Source organism: Electrophorus electricus, chromosome 1, assembly GCF_013358815.1.
Source record: "Electrophorus electricus isolate fEleEle1 chromosome 1, fEleEle1.pri, whole genome shotgun sequence".
NCBI lineage: Eukaryota > Metazoa > Chordata > Actinopteri > Gymnotiformes > Gymnotidae > Electrophorus > Electrophorus electricus.
Genome location: NC_049535.1, coordinates 29,425,622 through 29,446,499, shown reverse-complemented (window position 1 = coordinate 29,446,499; position 20,878 = coordinate 29,425,622). Strand labels below are relative to the sequence as shown.

The window sequence follows — 20,878 nt, the reverse complement described above, 5'->3', positions numbered from 1 at the left end:
CAGTGCGTCTTCATTTGTTTTTTTTTTTTTGTTGTTGTTGTTGTTGTTCTTTGTTTTTTGTTTTTGTCCCAGTGTGTTACATGTTGAGCGAAGACAAATAACACCACACAAAACAGAACATATAATAGGAACTTTACTGACATTAAACTTCAAAACACTGTATTTCAAATATCAATATGCAGGAAATGGGCTTAGAACAATGTAAAAAGACCGGCACAAAGATAACATTTCTGTTTCTTTTCGTTTCAAATTAAATTGCCCACTAGAGTGCATGAGAGGTATTGTTTAATGGTGTGGACGATCTTAAAGTAAAAATTTGTTGTAGCTCATACGATATTAAATAGCTGTTTCCCGTCGTTTATAACTTTGCATAGCGCAACGTCGACCATTTATTTAGTACTGAAGTTTAAAAAATCCTTGTACAACATGGTTTATAGTAGGTTTATAATATTGTATTCCTGTAGAAGGCTACAAATTGGTAGCATTCACTACAGCAATTGCTGGTGCTTTTATTCAAAACTAAATCAATAAATGAATGTTATTAGAAACACTTTGAGTGTGTACACTTATACACTATATGCCCTTGCCACAATCTGTTATGCATCCTCCAAAATTTTAATTGTCCAGTTTTTAACCACAGGACTGTATTTGGTTGGATATTTTTGGATGACCGATCACCCTCAACCCCGCAGTGACACTGCAGTGTTGAGAATGGTCCTTCATCCAAACAGTATCTTGTCAGAAGTCGTCCTGTGGTCAGAAACCAGCCAGTAATAAATATAGTAGAAGTGTCTGAAACTGCATGGGGTACAGTCTCTAACTGCTTACTTCTACAATATTATAAAATGAACAGCGAATAAAGGTGCAGAGTAGGTGTTTCTAATAAAGTCATTACCGAGTGCATAATGTCCAGGGTGTGAGAACAAGATTGCACACCAAAGCACAATATACTTAGTGAATTAAATCTAAAGCAGGTCCAAAAAATATGGACACACATTTATCTTATACTTATCTTTGCTTGCAGATGATTCTAGAAGGTTTTGCCCTTTGATTGGTCAGTGGTAGGCAATAACATTTGGTCATGCTTGTAGCCTTAATATACATTATGATGCAGGTTACCACTCCACATGACCGGTACACAATTGACTTTAAAAATCAAACTTTATTCATTTGAAAATATCAAGTGCAAAGTACGCAGTAGCAAAAGTGTTAACAACATGTGTTTCCCTTCAGGCTGGTTAATCAATCTGGGAGATATGTGTAGTCATGGCAAATGTGACATATTTGTATATTGCTGAAAACATGCAGCTACATAGTCCTGTATGCAATTCAGAAAAATAAATACCTTAATAATGACACCTTTACAAAAGTTAAGGTAAACAATTCCAAATTAATATGTCTTCATAAACCCTTATAAGACCAGTCTAGTGAGGGAACTCACTGACAAAACTCATTTAAGTTCATTTATTTATATTTTTTTCTCTTCTGCATAACTGCAATTTAATTGAATTTGAGTTCTAAGACATGCCATTCGTTTGTTCACAGGAGTGCGCATTTTCCACACATTGCCTCATCCTCCTGTTCTTCATTTACTGCAAAACACAGGAAAACAAAATCACAGTCTATATTGTATGAGTCCAGAGTCTAAGACTTTATGTAATGTAGCACTATAGATCCAATAATAATCAATTATTAAACTGACTCTTGACATTTGCTTGTGACACAGGTTAAATGAATGAATGAATAATAAAAAAAAAAAAAAGATCTAATGGCAGAAAGAAGTCGACTTACTTTCTGCTCAAAATTAATATGCATGCTTCTTTTTTTAAAGCTTGCATTAGGAAATAAAAACGTAGACTCACACTTGACGGGGAGGAATGGTCTTCCTTCATTCTGAGCCACCATTTCCTCCACTTTAAGCAGAAGTTCAGTGACCTGATCTTGGCCTCTGGTTGCAGTGGCGCTGTCCAACACATGATAGTAGTTCAAGCAGTGCTCTATCAGATTCAGGTACTGCCCACCGTCCCTTTGGATGTGCTCCTCAATTGGTGTACAGCCCAGCCAATCGCCACAAGAGAACAGCACGATCGTGTGAAGAGATGCCTCCTCTCCAAACATCTCCAGGTGGTTCTCCAGAGCACGCCTCTTTCTGGATGTGAGGGTAGATATTACAGGGATGACCAAAAGGAGGGCATGTGGGCCAGGGTGAAGCAGTCGTGCCCCTCTTTTGATCTCCTTCCTGACATGCACCGGAGTCCGCCGGAAGGAAAACCAATCCCAGCCTGGAGTATCCACGAGAGTGATGCGCCAGCCACTCACGTATGCCTGCTGGCGCGACGAGACCTCGGTGCGGCAACCTGACTCAAACCTACGTCCACCCAAGATCACATTTCCTGCTGAACTCTTCCCGGCACCTTGCCACCCTACTAACACCATCCTCAACTCTGGCAGCAGAAGACAAAGAGAGAGAGAGAATAACAGACAGAGATAAAAGAAGAGGAAGAACAGAGAGAAGTAGATCAAACAGATGCAGTGGACAGCCAAGGAGAGACAAAGGGAAACATGAATTGTATATAAAATGCTTTTATTGTAATCATATTTCGAGGAAATCCAAAAAGCTTTTTGGATTAAAGTGTAGGGTTGAATCATAACTCTTGGAAAGTGCATCTAATAGATAACCAGTACTCACCTCGTGGTGGTGATCTAAATATTGGTGACACCACATCACTGGTGATCATCCCCACTTCTCGTTCTGGGATCTGTCCAGACCAGGGAGCCCGAATACCATCATCCATCATGAAGAATGAGCCCTCGTTCTCCTGCACCATGTCTTCTACCTTCTGAAGCAGTTCTCTGACCTGTGTGCTGTTCTCCGAGCAGGTGTTATCCAGAGCATGGTACCTGTTCCTGCATCTCTCTACCAGCCTCTGGAGGGCCGAGCCCCCTTCCGCGATAAACTCCTCAACCCCGTTGCCCCACAGCCGGTCAGCACCAGTGAACAGCACCATGGAGAACTTCCACACGTCTGTCCCTGCGGTCTCCAGGCGCTCCACCATGCCCTGCCTGTGCCGCTCAGTGAAGGGCTCCCCAATGGGGATGACCAGCAGCAGGGTGTGCACACCTGGGTAGCACAGGTGTCTGATGTGGGCAGATGTATAGCTCTCCCCGTCCAGTTTCTCCATGGCAACTGCATTGTCATCCTCCAGGTTCCATCCAGGGGTGTCAACCAGCGTGAGCTTCTTGCAGTCAAGCGTCTTTGTGCAGAGGAGGGGCTCTTTGGTGGGCTGTGTGCCATGGAACTCCTCTTGGCCAATGATGGAGATACAGGATGAGCTCTTGCCAGAGCCCTGGTACCCAAACAGCACTAGTAAATATGAGCAATTTGAGAGAGAGAGAGAGAGAGAGAGAGAGAGAGAGAGAGAGAGAGAGAGAGAGAGAGAGAGAGAGAGAGAATGAACCAAAAAGGTTTCAGGGAGGGGAGCAGGAAGCATTCAATAGCATGAGATAGTCTGATTTTAAGTTTTGAATAATACACAAGTAAAAGGACAAAAATATATGCATACCTCTCATGAGTATGCAAAACATACTCATCATGTAGAATATATCCATCTATCCCTGAGAGTTCCACTGTTAGACAAATAGCAACCCTTAAAGTTTGTTACTCTACATAACAACTATGTTATCTGCATAGGTTTGTGTCAGCCATAAGCTGTGTACTACTCATCTAGAGAATCTAGCTACATTCCCTCTGTAATCAGTATTGTAAGGTTTAGACTAAATACAGGGTCTTGCACTTACACTCCTGCTGCAAACATCGAAGAAATATCACAGTAGCATATGAATCTAGGACCATTTTACTCATCTACCAAGCTATACTGATTTTAGTCACTGTGCTATAAGTGACAAACTCATTCCAGAACGGCAGCCCTCCTCAGAGCTACGGTGTACAAAGCAGCCCCCTGAGGTGAAGGGAGTAAATGTAGCAAATGCCAGCTGTGTGTCATTCAGACATGTAACCACACTCCCAGGATGCACAGAGCGAAGGTAATGTTTATGTAGCCACTTACCAATGTTCATGCTGGAGGAGACCGTAGCCATTTTGTGTCGGGCTGCAGTTTCTCTCTGTCTCCCCCTCCTGCTCTACTGCTCTACTGTATCTGTTTCCGCTTTCTGTCTCTGCTCCCCCTCATCCCCCTTTTCCAGGTCTGTAGAACCCTGGGAAAATAAGGAAAAGCACATGCAGCAGACAGAGAGGAGTGATCCAAAATTAATCTATGTGAGAGCAGTGACTAGACATAAAGGCTGTTCCATACCAGAAATATGTGTTTGTAACCTAAAATATGATGTGTAAAGATGACTAACCATTTGTAAGTGTGAATCACTATTTGCAAACATGAATAAAAAAATAGCAAATATTTCTACAAGTTCCAATGCGCAAACAAGTAGTACCCTAGTGGCAGCAGGTAGTACTTTTATCTGCAGCTATAGTCAATGTAATGCATGACTTGCGAAATGAACTCCTCAGGGTAATGGGGAGTGAGGGGTATTTCCATCCCATCCATTGCATGTGAACTTTGCGCGTACTCTCAGTGCGCCTGTTTCCGCGGTGTTCTCCGGTTTCCTTACACCTTCCGAAGGCGTGGGTGTTATGTCGGCTGGAGTCTCTAAATTCCCATGTTTGTGGACTGGCATTCTGTCCGTGGTGATTGCCTTGAGTCCTGTGCTGCTGGGATCGGCTCCAGCCCTCCTGAATTGGAATTAAGGGGTTTAGTGGATGAATGAATAATATAATGAGGATGGTAGATCTGTGAAGGAATCGATCTTCCTGAACGGCTCGTTTAATTAATCACACGAATTGATGCGTCTAGTCTATATGACTCGAGTTGTGCTTGTATAGGTTAGCAGATCTGCCAGTTTGCGGTTTTCCTGGTACATTGGGCTAAACTGAAAACGCAGTCGTGGGTGAACACGTAAAGGTGTAAACATTAGAAAATGAAAATCAACTGTCTTATGAATGTAGGCTATATTGATGCGAGTTTTAATTACCTGGCAACCTAGATCAGTAGCCTACGAGACAGAAGAAAGAAAAGTAGGCGGAACGGTTGACTTTACGTCATTTGTTTTTAGTTTTCTGCCATGTCCAGATTGACTAAATCGGAAGGAGTGCGGACAAAGGTTATTGTTTAGGGTTGCACACACAATTACTGGCACCTCTGGAAACCGTTACAAACAAACTCTGACGTACACTCAACAGCCACTTTATTAGAAACACATTGTAGGTTCACTTTTTAAGTGACTTCTTGGGCAAAATGTCAAAATGTTATCGTCAAAATGTTCCCCCGACTTACCTCTACAGGCTGGGTTGCAGACAAGGGTGCGAAGTAGTTAATTCTCCCTTATTATAGTTAAGTGGAATTTTAGAGCATTTGTACCTTACTCGATATAACTGTATATTAACATTAATATTGTTACTAAACTACATTTACTTGACAGTTTTTTTTACTCTTCCGCCAACACCGCCCCCTCCCCCCAACGTTGTCTTGCCCAGACTCTCTCGGTATTCATACATTAACTTTTCTTTAATGACACGCGTTCCAGTTTCAGGCATGCTCTTTTATATTTCACTTTTAATACTTAAATGTAAAAATGTAGTACACTTTGACACAGTACACATACTTTCACATTGGTATAATGTTCCTTTTCTTTTTCGTTCATTGGTGGTGGACCATTTACAACCCAGCGATAACACTGATACATGTAAAAACTCCAGCAACATTACTGTGCTCTGTAAACGTTTACAAACACGACACAACCACGCTAGTGCAATGTCAGTGCTAATGCAGTATTGTGAATTGTCTGCCACACAAATAATATCCAGTCAGCAATACTTTGGTGGTCAAAAAACTGACAAGTAATGCAACTCGCAGGGAATGCATACTAAAAGGTAGGCGTAAAATAAATAAATAAATAAATAAATAAAAACACCTATATGCTTGGTGTCCCTAATAATAGTACACAATAATAATAATAATAATACCAATAACAGTGTGTTTAAGTACAAGACAGATGTAAGTCTGTGGTTGTTGTACGTGCATTTTATTTGCTGAATCTTAAATCCTTTCCCATTTATTGTCCCCTTGTTGGTAAGAAATATTATATCAATCGTTCAATATCAAAGATATTAAGATTAGAGAATATATAAACAAGATAAAACAAAAGGTTTCTGGCAGGACATAAAAAGATGTAGGCTAATGCAGATAAGGATATTCCCACCCTGAAATAAAGCATACAAATTTCATATTGTAAAACTTTTGCTTTTATTGATTGTGGGACGCTATTAACTATATATGGCATCATCTTGCTCTGTAAATCTCAAGGCATAATTTCTCTGTGTAAAGTATTAGGTTTGGCTGTGGCTGACAGCTACAGTTGGGTTGTTGTGGGATATTTTATATGGCTAAAATATCCCACAAAAAAAGATCGTGGAAAGGCTTTATTCAAATCTTCATGACTCACTGAGCACATAATCAGATGTTTGCGATACTTTTAGCAAAATCTCATCGCGCTGTGGGTTGAGCTGAGGAAGACAATTCATAAACACGGACTCAGGGATCTTTACATCCTAAAGTACAGGGACATTTACCTCAAATCCTCGTCCATCCACCTCATTTACTATGCCGTTAGCAAAAGCAGATACACAAACTAGGCCTGCCAATACTTTTTTTTCTCTGTGAAACATTTTCTGTTCTTTGAGTCATAAATAATTGGTAAGGTTTCTGACTGATCTCTGTACGAATCACGGTAATTAAATATTCACCGCTGGTCTGGCTGTTATGTGTGCTTCTCCGCATTAGGTGGCAGTAATACAGATTGGAGGTTTTACGTTTGCCAAAATGTCCTAAACAAAGAAGAGATGAGGGTGCATAGAAGAAGAAGCAGCTCCACATGCTCCATGCGCTTCTTTGGAGACGAATAAACGTGTGATTCTCTCAATTTGATATCGGTCTTCCTTAGAAATGGAAGCTTCCGTGGATGAGTTCATGAAATATCGGTCGCCGTTGGTGTCCCGCTACGCCAGCAAGGAAATGGCTTATAACTTCAGCGACAGAAAGAAATTTACAACTTGGAGAAAGCTGTGGATCTTCCTTGCTAAGGCAGAAAAGGTTTGAAAGATTGTTTTTGTCTAGCTCGCTAGCTATCTATTTATATTGATTCTCTAGCTAACCTATATTGAGTCAAAACCATGACACAGCATTGTTCTAGCTAACTGTTATCTAGGTTTCTCTGGTTCCAAATTTAGAGATTGAAGTTGTCGACCTTGAGGGAGTTGTTCTCAAGTTGCCTGCTACTATTAATAGGTTTAAGGACGTCCTCTCACTCGGTGAGAAGAGATTTAATTGGTGTGCTCACTTGATCTGGTGAATATTTGCATTTTGCAGGTTTTTGTGTTTGCACAGCATTGGTTAGTGGCAGGTTAGCCTGAGCTCAGCGTTCACAAATTCTTCTCATTTCACAACCTACGAGTTTAAACTTAAACCTAAAACCATGCTGACTGGGTCAGCCTCCTGAACTTAAATCCCATCGAGGGGATGTAAACTTACTCAAATCTCTTAAGTGAACTCCCATCATTACACACACACACACACACACACACACATTTTTATTATTTATTTATTTGCAAGACATTTACTTCATCAGCACACATTTGAGGATGCAGGCACTCACTGACATTCATACCTTACATTGCAGGCACTCCCTGACATTCATACCAGATTTGATCTGGTCATTTGTGTGTATGTGTTGTGCTTTGTTTCCTTTAATTTACCAGGTATGATCAAAGCACATAACTTTTATCTTTAGAATTTTTTTTTTTTTTTTTATCTCTGTCTGATGGGTAAGGAATTTGCTCTACTACAGATTATAAGGTGTACTAAGGGAGAGTTCAGAGGGGCAGAGGTTTTTTTTTTTTGTTTGTTTGGATGGGTAGTTTGGTATTGGATTCCTTGGTAGCAGAGCTGTTAGTATGCAGTTTCCTGCTGTATTTAGGTCACTGCTGCCTCAAATTAAGACAACAGTGTGTTTTTATTAGCACTGGCTAAATGTCGAATGCCCTTCAGGTCACATGTATGACTCTCCTCTGTTAGTGACAGTGCTAGATAGACACAGGGTGTGTAATCCTTTCAACTAATTTGTTGTTGGTCTAATACAGAATCGTGCCTTTTGTGGATACATCAGTCTAATTCTCAATGCACAATGAGGAGAAGGTAATAGACAGTTGGTGCAAAGTCTGTTTGAAAGTTTACCACTTATTCAGATTGTTATGCTGTGTGTGAGTTTGAGTTTGTATGTGTGTGCAGTTTAAAATATCTATATATAAATGTCCATGTAAGAAGAGTGTCCATAGGGACTGGCCTTTCACTCTCAGCAAAGGTAGCCAACGGCCAATCGTGGCCAATGCCAGAAAATGTGGCAGTAATATGTTTAAGCAACTAATTGCTGTACTAATTTATTTAGGTAACATCTCAGTAACGAGAGGAAGTTGTATAGCAGTTAGTTCAAAGTTCAAGTTCAAAAGGCTTTTATTGTCATTTCAGTTATATACAAGTACACAGCAAAAACTAAACAGTGTTCCTCCAGGACCATGGTGCAACACAAAACAAAACAAGTGCAACAGACAACACACTACATGAGTGCAAACAATACAATACAAGTGCAAACAATACAATACAGTGCAATAATGTCATACATTAAATAAATACAGGACAGGAGCAATACACAATGAACAGATGGTGCATTTATTTTTACCAGTACGCAGTACTGGGAATATGTAAAGTGGGTTGCACATAGGAGTCAGTGATGCGCTATACTGAACATAGCAGTCACTGGTAGCACCCATTTACATTGCTAGGTTCTGTGTGGTCTAAGGATCCCATTCACAGGCATTGTAGCTACAGTCTGGGGAGGGCATGTGGTGGCTCGGTGGTTAGGGTGCTTGACTTGTGAGGTTGCAGGTTCTAGCCCCACTGCTGCTGGGCCCCTGAGCAAGGCCCTTGCTCTAGGTTTGGCCTGCCTGGCGGTATCCTAGCCCACATCCATCACTGGTGTTGATGGCGTGGCAGTCAGCAGTGTTATTCTGTACCTCTGTTCTACTGCGTATGATGATTGTTTACACTGCTATTGTTGGTTGTTTTATATAGTAATTTCAGTATTTTGTTTATTTTGGTTGATCATCTTATAGCTTCTACACTGTCTACACTCTGAGTCAGACTCACTCTCTCGCTCTCTTTCTCTCACTGCAGGATCTGGGTCTGCCCATCACAGATGCACAGCTGGTTGAGATGGAGGCCCACGCGGAAGACATTGACTTCGCCAGGGCGGCTGAGGAGGAGCGTAAGCTCCGTCATGATGTCATGGCCCATGTGCACACCTTTGCCCACTGCTGCCCTACTGCTGCTCCCATCATTCATCTGGGTGCTACTTCCTGCTACGTGGGAGACAACACCGTGAGTGGGTACTCACACCTAGGGCCATGTACACCATAACTCTAGCAGACATTTTATACATTCACATTCATATATTAATGACCATTTTTAAATTAGGTTTGTACTGGTTGAAATAGTCAGATAAACTGCCAAAATATTCCATTGAACAAGACTGTAATACAGAGCTGGTCTCTTCTCTCACTAGGATTTGATTATGCTGCGTGATGGATTTGACATCCTACTGCCTAAGGTGAGCTCTGTTTATACTTTGTTGTTCAAGTGAATATTCCCATCAATCATCGCTATCCTCACTTGCTTATTCTTTCTTGCTCTTGTGCTTTCTCCCCGTTTCTCCCTCTTTCTCACGTTCCCTTACATGTTCTGTCTCATCCTCTCTCTGTAGCTGGCCTGTGTTATTGATAGACTGGCTAACTTTGCTGAGAAGTATGCAGACCTGCCAACTCTTGGCTTCACCCACTACCAGTGAGTGGGTTTACACTCTCCCCACTACTGCTACAATACAGTGTGGTTATGTGGTGGGATTTGTGTGGATTTAATAGCTTTTTGTGTTTTTAAATTGCCCCAGGCCAGCACAACTGACCACAGTAGGGAAGCGTGCATCTCTATGGCTGCAGGATTTGGTCATGGACATGCGGAACCTTCAGAGGGCACGAGATGACCTGCGTTTCCGGGGGGTGAAAGGCACCACAGGCACACAGGCCAGCTTCCTGCAGCTCTTCCAGGGAGACCATGATAAGGTGTCCTGAGCAGCCCTCTCTCTTTTTAAACTGGGTGTGTGTCTGCAACTACAGTTTTTATTCTCTCATGTCTCTCTCAGGTGGAGGAGCTGGATAAAATGGTTACTGAAATGGCTGGTTTTAAAAAGTGAGTGTGTGTGTGTGTTAACATTATTGTACACCATAGTAGGTATATTTTTTTCTTAAATAAATTGTTTTGAGCACTTATTGTCTTCTTCAGGTCGTACTTGGTCACAGGGCAAACATACAGCCGTAAGGTGGACATCGACTCTTTGTCTGTGCTGGCCAGCCTAGGAGCCACTGTACACAAGGTTATTCTTGCACATAAAATTTAGAGGTGGTTTTTATTGTGAATTACATCAGTTGAATGTAACACACCCTAATATTGCTGTTTATTAGGTAAACCCAAAAGTTAAGTGTTTCCTACACTGTGTACATGTGACCTAAAACAGTAACACGTGCCTCCTTGACACTACTCCCACCCAAAATGAGTAGTGGGACCTTGGTGGTGTAGCAGTTTGTATCCTTGCAGTACCACTGCTCACCTCTTCTGTTCTATGTGTCGTCTTGTAGATCTGTACTGATATCCGACTGCTGGCAAATCAAAAAGAGATTGAAGAACCATTTGAGAAAGAGCAGATAGGCAAGTAAAGTGGTTTTTGTGTGAGAGAGATACATCAGTGTGCATGTCAGTGAAGGTATTGGTAAAATATGGTCTATCTCTCTCGATGTTCTTATACATGCTTACATGGCTTACATCATCAAATCATTAAAATGCTAAAATGACCGTAAAGAACCTGAAAATAAATAACAATGCTACTTTGATACTGCTACATATGCGCACACACACACACACTTCCTAATCAAATCTGAATTAAAGTCCAAAAAACATGTATGTACCATTTACTGTGACCACTTGGTGCTTCTTACTACAGGAGACATAGAGTACCATACAGCATGCCCAACATATGCCTGTTCTACGATTATTCATCTACCCATGGATACATTAACACAATGTGCTAACTCGCATTGCTTGAGAGACAGGGGAATTACCCAACACAAGTGTTTTGCTTCAAACTGGAGAACAACGCAGCATATTTAGGTGATTGAAGTTGCCTCTAAATTTTAAGATAATTTGTAATATGTAAAGGTATAATGTGCATGCAGGTTCAAGTGCTATGCCATATAAGAGGAACCCAATGCGTGCTGAGCGCTGCTGTAGCCTGGCGCGCCACCTGGTGGCGCTGGTGTTTGATGCGCTCCAGACAGCCTCAGTGCAGTGGCTGGAAAGAACTCTGGATGATAGTGCAAACAGGTGATTCCCTTTGTGCGTACTTCTCTCTTTAGTCATTTTTAGCTGCATGATTTATCTTTTAAATGTTTGACAGATTTGTCCATGTTTTCGATGTCTAAGCATTTCCTCAGGCTCTGACTGCAAAACGTTTGCCAAGGTCCTCATTTCTAATTTGCGTTTAGGAAGTTGCTGTAAATTATTATGGGTTTTTTTTTTTTTAAGTGCGTGTGTCCTCAATTTTGTGTAGGAGAATTTCTCTGCCCGAGTCCTTCCTCACAGCTGACATCATCCTCAGCACCCTGCAGAACATCACTGAAGGATTGGTGGTCTACCCAAAGGTGTGCGATTGTGGGGTGTGCTCAAGGGCATGTTTGCAGTCTGGAGAAGTAAAATGTTAATATTTACCATCAAATTTACGTCATTTATTTTTGTTTAAAATCAACTGCACTTGTTTTCTATTCTCAGTTTACGCTTCATTCTTGTGTATAGTTTTAACATTTCTAACTTCTGCCCTTTTTGCTTTACTGTTCCTTGTTTGTGCTTGTCTTTCTATCATCTCTTGCACTCAGCACCTGTTTCTTCTGTTTGACACCTTCTGCAGGTGATTGAGAGGCACATCCGGCAGGAGCTGCCCTTCATGGCCACTGAGAACATTATTATGGCTATGGTTAAGGCAGGAGGGAACAGGCAGGTAAGAGCCACAGCCTTCTATTCGCTCACTAGTTTACTAAGCATTCAATATTTACGTGCATCTAAGCCATCAGTGAAAACTGTCCCATTTTGACAAACTTAACCACATATTTTTGTCCTTTTCGGCCACTCGAGAGCAGGAGTGTCATGAGAAGATCAGAGTGCTGTCTCAGCAGGCAGCAGCCGTGGTAAAGCAGGACGGTGGGGATAATGACCTTCTGGACCGAGTGCAGGCTGACCCCTACTTCACCCCTGTACTCAACCAACTAGATGCCCTGCTGGATCCCAAAACGTTCACTGGTCGAGCCCCACAACAGGTAATCGCAAGCCTGTGTGTGTGTGCGCGCGCACATGCGTGGGATGGATGGATTGAAAATTGTAATGAAGTACACAGTTGCAGAGAAACAGGACATTTAAACTAGTGGTTGACCAATATATCAAGCCCATTATTGCCATTGTGGGAACTAGCATCGGCCAGTGCCTGTGCTCACAAGGCCGATAATTTAATTTAAAAAAAAAAAAAAAAAAAAAAAGCCTACAAACAAGGCCGACAACCCTGACAGGCTGGCTGCTCTGGAGCAACGTTTGTTAGAGCTCCCCCTTGTGCCCATTTTACCTTTCAACAGGCAGACGTCAGTGTGTGCTGTGAAATATTGTGTGCCAATGCTGGATGTAACGTTTCCAGAAAACAGGAATTCCTTTAATTCCCATCTTTCAAAGCTTAATATATTTAATTGGTCACTCCTAATAATAACATATACAATGTTTACTGTCTCTATAATTGGATTGATTCCCCTCATTTTGTGAGAACAGGAATTATGTTATTGGGGAATTGTAATGTTTGCAAGGCTTCAACCAGCTGAACTACCTAGAGAGCTAAGATGCAGGGTTCAAAAACTGTTCTCGTCTCATCTCAACCATCTGCTATCATAAGTAATTAATTTGATGGGTTATAAAATACTCAGTTAGTCACTTGCATTGGCTAATGGGACATTTAACTTGTTGGATTATGCTGACAGGACTCTGAAAGCTGGCATTAATGTTATCAACTTGACAACAAAGTTTTGGAGAATGAACATTATGGGCTTGTAGCTAAGGTGTTTTTTTGTTGGGTTTTTTTTTCCCTCATTTGTTGACTGCTTAGATTTGGCTTGTAATGAATCTGTCAACAAACCTAAACAATCACAAAAATATGCTTTGGGAGTTTTGGGAAGGTGGTGAAAGTTAGAACCCTGTACTATACCTCTCATGCACTCTGCTATTGTTTTGTTTTGCTTATTTTTTTTACCTGTGGGCATTCATTTAGTTATCTTTATTTATTTATTTATTTATTTATTTATTTATTTAAAATGAGTACACTTCAGAGAGTACAGACAGCACAGGAAATAACTAAGAATTAACTATAATTAAATAATGTTCATTTAAATTCAGCAAATGTGCGTCTCATTTTTTATTATTATTATTGTTGTTAATTCAACGGTATTTTATCAGCTTTCACCCTGCTCTTTAAATATTGGCAACGGCATTGGCCCTTAGAAAACCCATATCGTTTGACCACAAATTTTAAACATTTATTCTTTAACATTTTAAATTTATTTAGCTTTAAATTTAAGATACATTTAAGCAACTGCATTTTCTAATATAAATGGATTCCTCCTCTTACAAATTCAGAAGCAATTTGCTTGCACAGGTAATGAAGGACCTTTCGCTGAAATGGGAACTTTTTTCCTCTGGAAGTCTTGTGTATTTCACTACAATTTTGAATATCTACATCTCCTACTACAGTGCACAGCAGATACTCACCTGGATACTCTTTGTACGTGCTTGCGTGTTTATGTACGTGTACATATAATATACTTATCCTGCCTCTCTCAGGTGTCTAGGTTTCTTTCTGAGGAAGTCAAGCCTGTGCTCGAGCCATATAAGAGTAAAATGGATGTTAAGATTGAACTGGAACTCTGAGGCACACGCTCACAAATGTCTCTACAAAGCCCGCCAAAGTGGAAAGGCAACAGAATGTTATCAGATCATCGTATTTTGCTGTATGCTGCTCTTTCTGTTCTGAATAAACATTATTTAAATATTGCTGTTTTTCCATATGTCAATATGGAATTTTTTTAAGCACATTTACAGTGATGCAGTCGAAGAGATAATCAAGACCTGAAAAACTACCAGTGTTTAGTTTCTCATCTTTGATTGTTTGAATTAAGTTATCACTAATCCCACTTATCACTAATAGTATATATTCTAATTAATTAGCTCAGGTGTCTAGTTGTGCTGGAACTATGTGGAGTTTTGAGATTGATTAGCTATACCATCCAAAAGTACAGTGTCCAAGACACAGCCTCGATGACAACATATCACCGATCCACACTAAAGTTAAACAATTGTGTTACTATGGTAGCAACAAGCACGAATGTCTTTTTTCTGTAGAGGCTAAAAACCTGATACCAATGTTAACTAACAGCTTGTCTAACACATGCGTGTTAGCCGGAAATTGGTAAGCGTTTTTTAACTTATTGCATGCTACGATATTCTTCTGCGTTTCTGGGTCAGAGAGCTGCCGCTGGTTAGACCATTGATGTGTGTAACGGTGTACAAAGCAAAGTGATAGCAGGGATTGTGTGGTTTATCAAGAATGTTAAGATTAGGTTAGACTATTTTTGCAGATACGCTTCTTTGAGCTGCAGAGAATACATCGGAAATAAAGTTGTAAATCTGCTTCTGGCCCACAGTAGATGAAAGAGTAAGACATTACCATAATACTGCAAAAATATAGTCTCTGTTTGACGTCCTTAATCTGCGGTCAATAACATTCCACAGTTGGTGCATTGTTTTTATTTTTTCATTTTGGGGGAGTACAACTATAATATTTAATATCCCATAAGATAAACTATTACTAAATCTCAGTTGAAACGCTTATTGTGTAGTTCGTATTGAAGATGACACTTCAATAGCACCTCAGTGTAATCTGTGGTAGCTCAGTGGTTAAGGTACTTGACTTGTAATTGGAAGGTTGGTGGGTCAAGCCCCACCACTATCAGGCTGCTACTGTTAGGCCCCTGAGCAAGCCCCTCAATTGCTTAAGTGGTGTTCACTTGTCTGATGCTTTGGATAAAAGTGTGAGATAAATGTAATCTACACTGTGGTAACATGCATCTTGACTCAGGCAGAGGAAGAACTATTTAAAACTCGTAGACATTTGAATGCACTCAACGAAGTGAAATGTAAGGTGAATTTGTTTTTTCTCTCTTCATGTTTTGCTAATTCCTTTTTGTTTCGTAGCTATTTGTGATTTTGATTTTGATTAATATATATGTTAATGTGCATTTTATTCTGGTATAGTATTTATTAGACTACAGAAAACACCCTAATATGCATATAATTGGTCTAAATGATTTTGTTCGTTCATAACCTTCCTAAATGATAATCACAAGCTAAGCAAATAGGCAAGCGCCTCCCATTGGATAATTACTGCATGGGTGATTGTTTCAGCCGGCAACAAGTTATTTAACCCTAACTGATGCAGTGAGTAGCTTCTCATTTGTTAAACAACCATATCAAAAAACACATCCTGTGGTTGTGGAAAAGATGTTAATCTGTTTCAGAAGGGTCAAATTATTGGCATGCCTCAAGCAGAGAAAACATCTAAGGAGATTGCTGAAACTACTAAAATCTGGATGTCCAATGCATTATTAAGAAGTGGAAGGACAGTGGGGAAACATCATCTTCGAGGAAGGAATGTGATCGGAAAAAAATCTTGAATGATCGTGATCGGCGATCACTTTAACGTGTGGTAGAAAAACAACAGTAGAACTCAGGGATATGGTTAATAGTGAAAGTAAGAGCATTTCCACAATGCACAATGCGAAGGGAGTTCAAGGGATTGGGACTAAACAGCTGTGTAGCCTTAAGAAAACCACTTGTCATTGAGGCTAACCAGCAAAAACGGCTTCAATTTCTAGGGAGCATAAAGATCAGACTCTGGAGCAATGGAAGAAGGTCATGTGGTCTTATGAGTCCAGATTTACCCAGTTCCAGAGTGATCAGGGTAAGAAGAGAGGTGGCTGAAGTGATGCACCCATCATACCTAGTGCCTACCGTACAAGCCTGTGGGAGCACTGCTATGATCTGGGGTTGCTACAGTTGGTCAGGTCTAGGTTCAGCAACATTATGTGCCCAAAGAATGAGGTCAGCTGACTACCTGGATATAGTGAACGACCAGGTTATTCCATCAATGGATTTTTTCTTCCCTGATGGCACGGGCATATTCCAAGATGACAATGCCAGGATTCATCGGGCTCAATTTGTGAAAGAGTGGTTGAGAGAGCATGAGACATCATTTTCACACATGGATTGGCCACCACAGAGTCCAGACCTGAACCCCATTGAGAATCTTTGGGATGTGCTAGAGAAGACTTTGCACAGTAGTCCAAATCTCCCATCATCAATAAAAGATGTTAGGGAAAAGTAATGCAACTCTGGACAGAAGTAAATGTTGTGACATTGCAGAAGCTTGTGGAAACGATGCCACAGTGAATGCATGCCGTAATCAAAGCTAAAGGCAGTCCAACGAAATATTAGAGTGTGTGACCTTTTTTTTTGGCCAGGCAGTGTAATTCTTTATTGCAGGTGATTTGGACTCAGAACATTTTCTTCATCTCATTGTATTTCAGTCAGTCATTTTGACTAACATTAATTAGATTATTTGTTTTGGTCTTGTAACAATGCCCTTAACGGTAGTTGCTCTCTTCTGCTTTCATTTTATCTCAGCATAGATCACACATTGGTCATTTTTGGTCCATACTGACATGACAGCATCACACAGTTGCTGCAGATTTGACCGCTTTGTTTGATTGAGATCTGGTGACTGTGGAGGCCATTTGAGTACAGCAAACTTACTGTGATGTTCAAGAAACCAGTTTGATGTGATTTGACCTTTGTAACTTGGTGCATTATCCTGCTGGAAGCAGCCATCAGAAGATAGATACACTGTGGTCATAAAAGGATGGACATGGTCAGCAACCATACTCAGATAGGCTGTGGAGTTTAAATGATGTTTAATTGGTAATAAGGGCCCAAAAGTGCCAAGAAAATATCCCCCACATCATTAGACCACCAGTAGCAGCCTGAACCCTTGATGAGAGGCAGGCTGGATCCATGACTTCATGTTGCTTATAACAAATTCTGACCCTACTATCTATCGTAGCAGAAATCAAGACTCAGACCAGGCAACATTTTTCTAATCTTCTGTTGTCCAATTTTGGTGATCCCATGTAAACTGTAGCTCCAGTTGCCTGTTGTTAGCTGACAGGAGTGGCACCTGGTGTGGCTTCTGCTGCTGTAGCACATCTGCTTCTAGGTTTGATGTGTTGAGCATTCAGAGATGCTCTTCTGCATACCTCGGCTGTAATGAGTGGTTATTTGAGTTACTGTTGCCTTTCTATCAGCTCAAGTCAGTCTGGCCATTCTCCTCTGACCTCTGGCATCAACAAGGTATTACCACCCAGAGAACCACTGCTCATTGGATTTTTTCTCTTTTTTCGACCATTCTCTATAAACCCTACAGCACCAACAACCGTGCCATGTTCAAAGTCACTTAAAGCCATTACCACTTGTCAGACTGGACAAGTCCTACAGGATCATATGGGTGGGGTGGGGGTGTACATAGGTAAGGCTGTGAATAATACCCATGAATCAGTGAGGTTAGGAAGTATCTTATGTTGATGCCCTCAGCCTCAGTGTCAATTATTCTTTTCCTCTCTGTAAGTGGCTACATGTGGCCTTCTATTTTTGGCTGTGGATTCATAAGTGACAAAATGAGATGCACAGTAGCTTACTAATAATTTAAAAATTAAACATCACATCAAGCTATGCATCCACAACATCTACAATGTTCATTGTTAGTTCTGCAACCTATAGATGCATAAGGTTGTGCTCATACATGACAAACCACTGATAATGCTAACATTATGCACTGGTGCATGGTAGTTAGACAAGAGGATATCAATGTCTTGAACTAGGAGACTCTGCTGTTACTGTTATTAGTGTGTCACTTTGTGTGTTGACAGGCAATTTGATTAGTGTATCATGTGGGCATGGGCACTACTTCCTGTTTCCCTGGCAGTGGTCAGCACTATTGGCATATGGGCTGTGTATGTCTCTCTGTTTTTTATCATAAATTATTCTTGTGCCTTTTCCACTACTCCATTACTGTGTGTTTACATGCCAGGTTTGGAATAGCTGTGTTGAATGGGACCATTGATCTGACTGTTTAGTTCCCATACATCAGGTAGGCTTAATAACTCAGCTGCTCTATAATATATTAATAGCTTTAGAAAATAATTCAGGCATTAAAAACTACTGGCAAAATTGACAAAACCTACTGTTTCATCAGCACATGTGGCTCCTATAACCATCAGAGCTGTCTCTTCTCACAGATATGTAACATCTGTTCTGTACTTGGTGAGTGCTACTGCATCAGTACATCACAATAAGCAATTTAACATATATACCACAGCAGTGTTCAGTCTTACTTCTCTCTCTCACTCTCTTTCTCTTTGCCTCTAGCTCTATGGATTGTCTGTATAAGGTACCAGCAGGTGAGGGATTTGGATTGTGCATCACATGTGAACACAGTCAGTTTTGTTCTGGGGTTCATCTCTACAGCAGGAATATCTATCCTGGGAAACTTTCAGGTACGTCCCTGTCCATGTGTGACCCTGAAAACTTATTATTGATGGTAGATGGTAAATTTTCTATCCTAGTTTGCTAAATTCCTATGTCTAATATTTTATACAATCCCTTCCAGTTCTCAGACAATTCTGAATGAGTGATTAAATGTTTGTTTTTCTCATCCTTAGCAAACTGTGGTTCTGGGTGCTCACTTGTCAGCCGAATTCCTGGCATTTAGTATGGGTTTGGCTTACTTCTGGGTTCAGGTATGGCTCACCTACCATGCAGAGCCTTCACATGACAGGAGGTGGGCAGGGCCTGCACGCATTGTCTTCTGCGGTCTTTGCGCTTGCCTGGTTGTTGTCAGTATCCTTGTGGTAACTGCAGTCAAGAAATAAAATCAAAGTAATTTCAGATTATTTGGGTTAAGGTGATTCAATGGTGTTGACATTTTTAGCTGACATGATACATTTTTGAGCTGTGTCAGTTAGACTGTACCTGCAGAGGGTTGAGATTATTTACATTTTAATCAGCTGAAATACTGTTTGTATAATATTTTCAAAATTATTTCTGATCCAAGCCAAGGCATACTGTTTGCCTTAAAGACTGGCCCATAATTAAACAATACAATCATAAGCAAATTTAAATTTTTCATCGTATCACATAGTTTCATTTTTCATTTTCACTGTATCACTTCTACAGTGCTGGTTTAGCTAGTATGAAAGGAATTGCATTAACAGCGACCACACATCAAAATACATTTAACATCCTCTTTTGACCCTTAACCTACATCTCAGTGTGTGTTCTATAAACTTGGCCTCAGATCTGCAACAGCTGTATGTGAGTGGACTGTGCTAATGTGCTTCTTTGCACTGTTCTCCATTTTCACTGCTGAGTTCCGGCACATTGAATTCCACAACCTATGTGTGCAGCAAGGGGCAATCAGTAGTTCAAATAGTGCACTGCCTGTGGAGCACTTTCAATAGAGCTAGAGTAATATGGTGATATGGCTGGACATGTGATACACAGACAAACTCACATGATCAATATCAACAGTATTACATACAGTACACACCAATAAAAGCGCTATTAAATGGTTTCCTTGTATTTAATTGTTTCTAAGCAATGTAAAATCCCATTTCTAACCCTAACTGCCATCTTTAAGAAGGAGGTCATTTTGATGTTCCCTTTATGATTCTCTGCTTTTCTAGATTGGAACTCAGAGATGCTTCATGTGTTTGCAGTATAAACTCATTTTTACCACCCCCCTCCACCCCATGCAAACTCATAGGTGCATGAATACCTCATAATCTCCCATTTTTCTCTGCATATCGTCATCAAACTGTCTTGAGATATGTCAACTACGCTGTCAGTGCTCAAGTGTTTGCTTGTAAAAAGATTTTAAAAGTATGCATTTGAATAAATGCTTGTTGCTTGGAATCTTTAGTCAGCATGCAGTGACTTTTGGCCTTTTTCATTGTGGACAGAGTGAGCAGAAAAACAAACAAACAAAAAAAACATATTAAACAATAATGTCATGGCATGTTTTCCTGCTAGCAGCAACACAGGCAGGAGGTGTGTATTCGGTTGCTTGCTACCAATACCATAACATGTTTATGTGGTGCAGTGTGCTCTGATGCTGCTTTACCTGCTGAGGACTCCGTCATCCGTCAGAACGTGGGCTGTGGAGAATTTGGCATGGGCTGGAGTATGGCAGGTATACATGGAGGACAGCTGCTCCTTAGCTTTGAGAAGTCTGCCATTATATGAGGACCTGAGCACACACATTATCTGTGCAGCGTCCACTCATAAACATAAGAAATCTTCAGTTTTTCCAGACAGTATTAAGGACAATACTGATCTTTTATGCACTTAATTCAAGCGGGAGGTAGTAACCGTCTGACCGTGTGGTTTTTACATGATATCGGCGCTGCGGAACGTTATGAGAATCAAATGACGACAGGCTATAGTTGTTATGC

The 20,878-nt window shown here is 40.6% G+C and overlaps 3 protein-coding genes across 5 annotated transcripts; 2 read left to right on the top strand and 1 right to left on the bottom strand.

The window, feature by feature from the left end:
• Positions 1-1,142: 1,142 nt before the first annotated feature.
• si:dkey-110g7.8 (GTPase IMAP family member 8) lies at positions 1,143-5,482 on the bottom strand. 3 transcript variants are annotated; one of them, XM_026997981.2, is made up of 6 exons: positions 5,349-5,482; positions 4,585-4,747; positions 4,068-4,215; positions 2,690-3,364; positions 1,863-2,444; positions 1,143-1,592 (listed from the first exon to the last, which is right to left on the bottom strand). In XM_026997981.2, the coding sequence occupies exons 3-6, from the start codon at positions 4,096-4,098 to the stop codon at positions 1,540-1,542; spliced, it is 1,341 nt and encodes a 446-aa protein (XP_026853782.2). In that variant the 5' UTR covers positions 4,099-4,215; positions 4,585-4,747; positions 5,349-5,482; the 3' UTR covers positions 1,143-1,539. The 3 variants fall into 3 exon arrangements, with proteins under 3 accessions (XP_026853782.2, XP_026853781.2, XP_035384494.1); XM_026997980.2 differs by lacking the exon at positions 5,349-5,482 and adding an exon at positions 5,047-5,065; XM_035528601.1 differs by lacking the exons at positions 4,585-4,747; positions 5,349-5,482 and having other exon boundaries at positions 4,068-4,355.
• Positions 5,483-6,899: 1,417 nt separating this feature from the next.
• adsl (adenylosuccinate lyase) lies at positions 6,900-14,309 on the top strand. Its single transcript, XM_026998042.2, has 13 exons — positions 6,900-7,163; positions 9,300-9,503; positions 9,688-9,732; positions 9,886-9,965; positions 10,069-10,240; positions 10,321-10,367; positions 10,461-10,551; positions 10,814-10,883; positions 11,408-11,555; positions 11,782-11,872; positions 12,136-12,225; positions 12,365-12,541; positions 14,100-14,309. The coding sequence occupies exons 1-13, from the start codon at positions 7,017-7,019 to the stop codon at positions 14,184-14,186; spliced, it is 1,449 nt and encodes a 482-aa protein (XP_026853843.2). The 5' UTR covers positions 6,900-7,016; the 3' UTR covers positions 14,187-14,309.
• A 3,387-nt stretch (positions 14,310-17,696) lies between these two features.
• Positions 17,697-20,255, top strand: tmem150b (transmembrane protein 150B). The gene is given in 6 exon segments (XM_026998017.2): positions 17,697-18,379; positions 18,457-18,516; positions 18,622-18,689; positions 18,795-18,922; positions 19,088-19,273; positions 19,697-20,255. Coding segments are annotated over 6 exon segments (696 nt in total). The 5' UTR covers positions 17,697-18,314; the 3' UTR covers positions 19,886-20,255.
• The last annotated feature ends 623 nt before the right edge of the window (positions 20,256-20,878 follow it).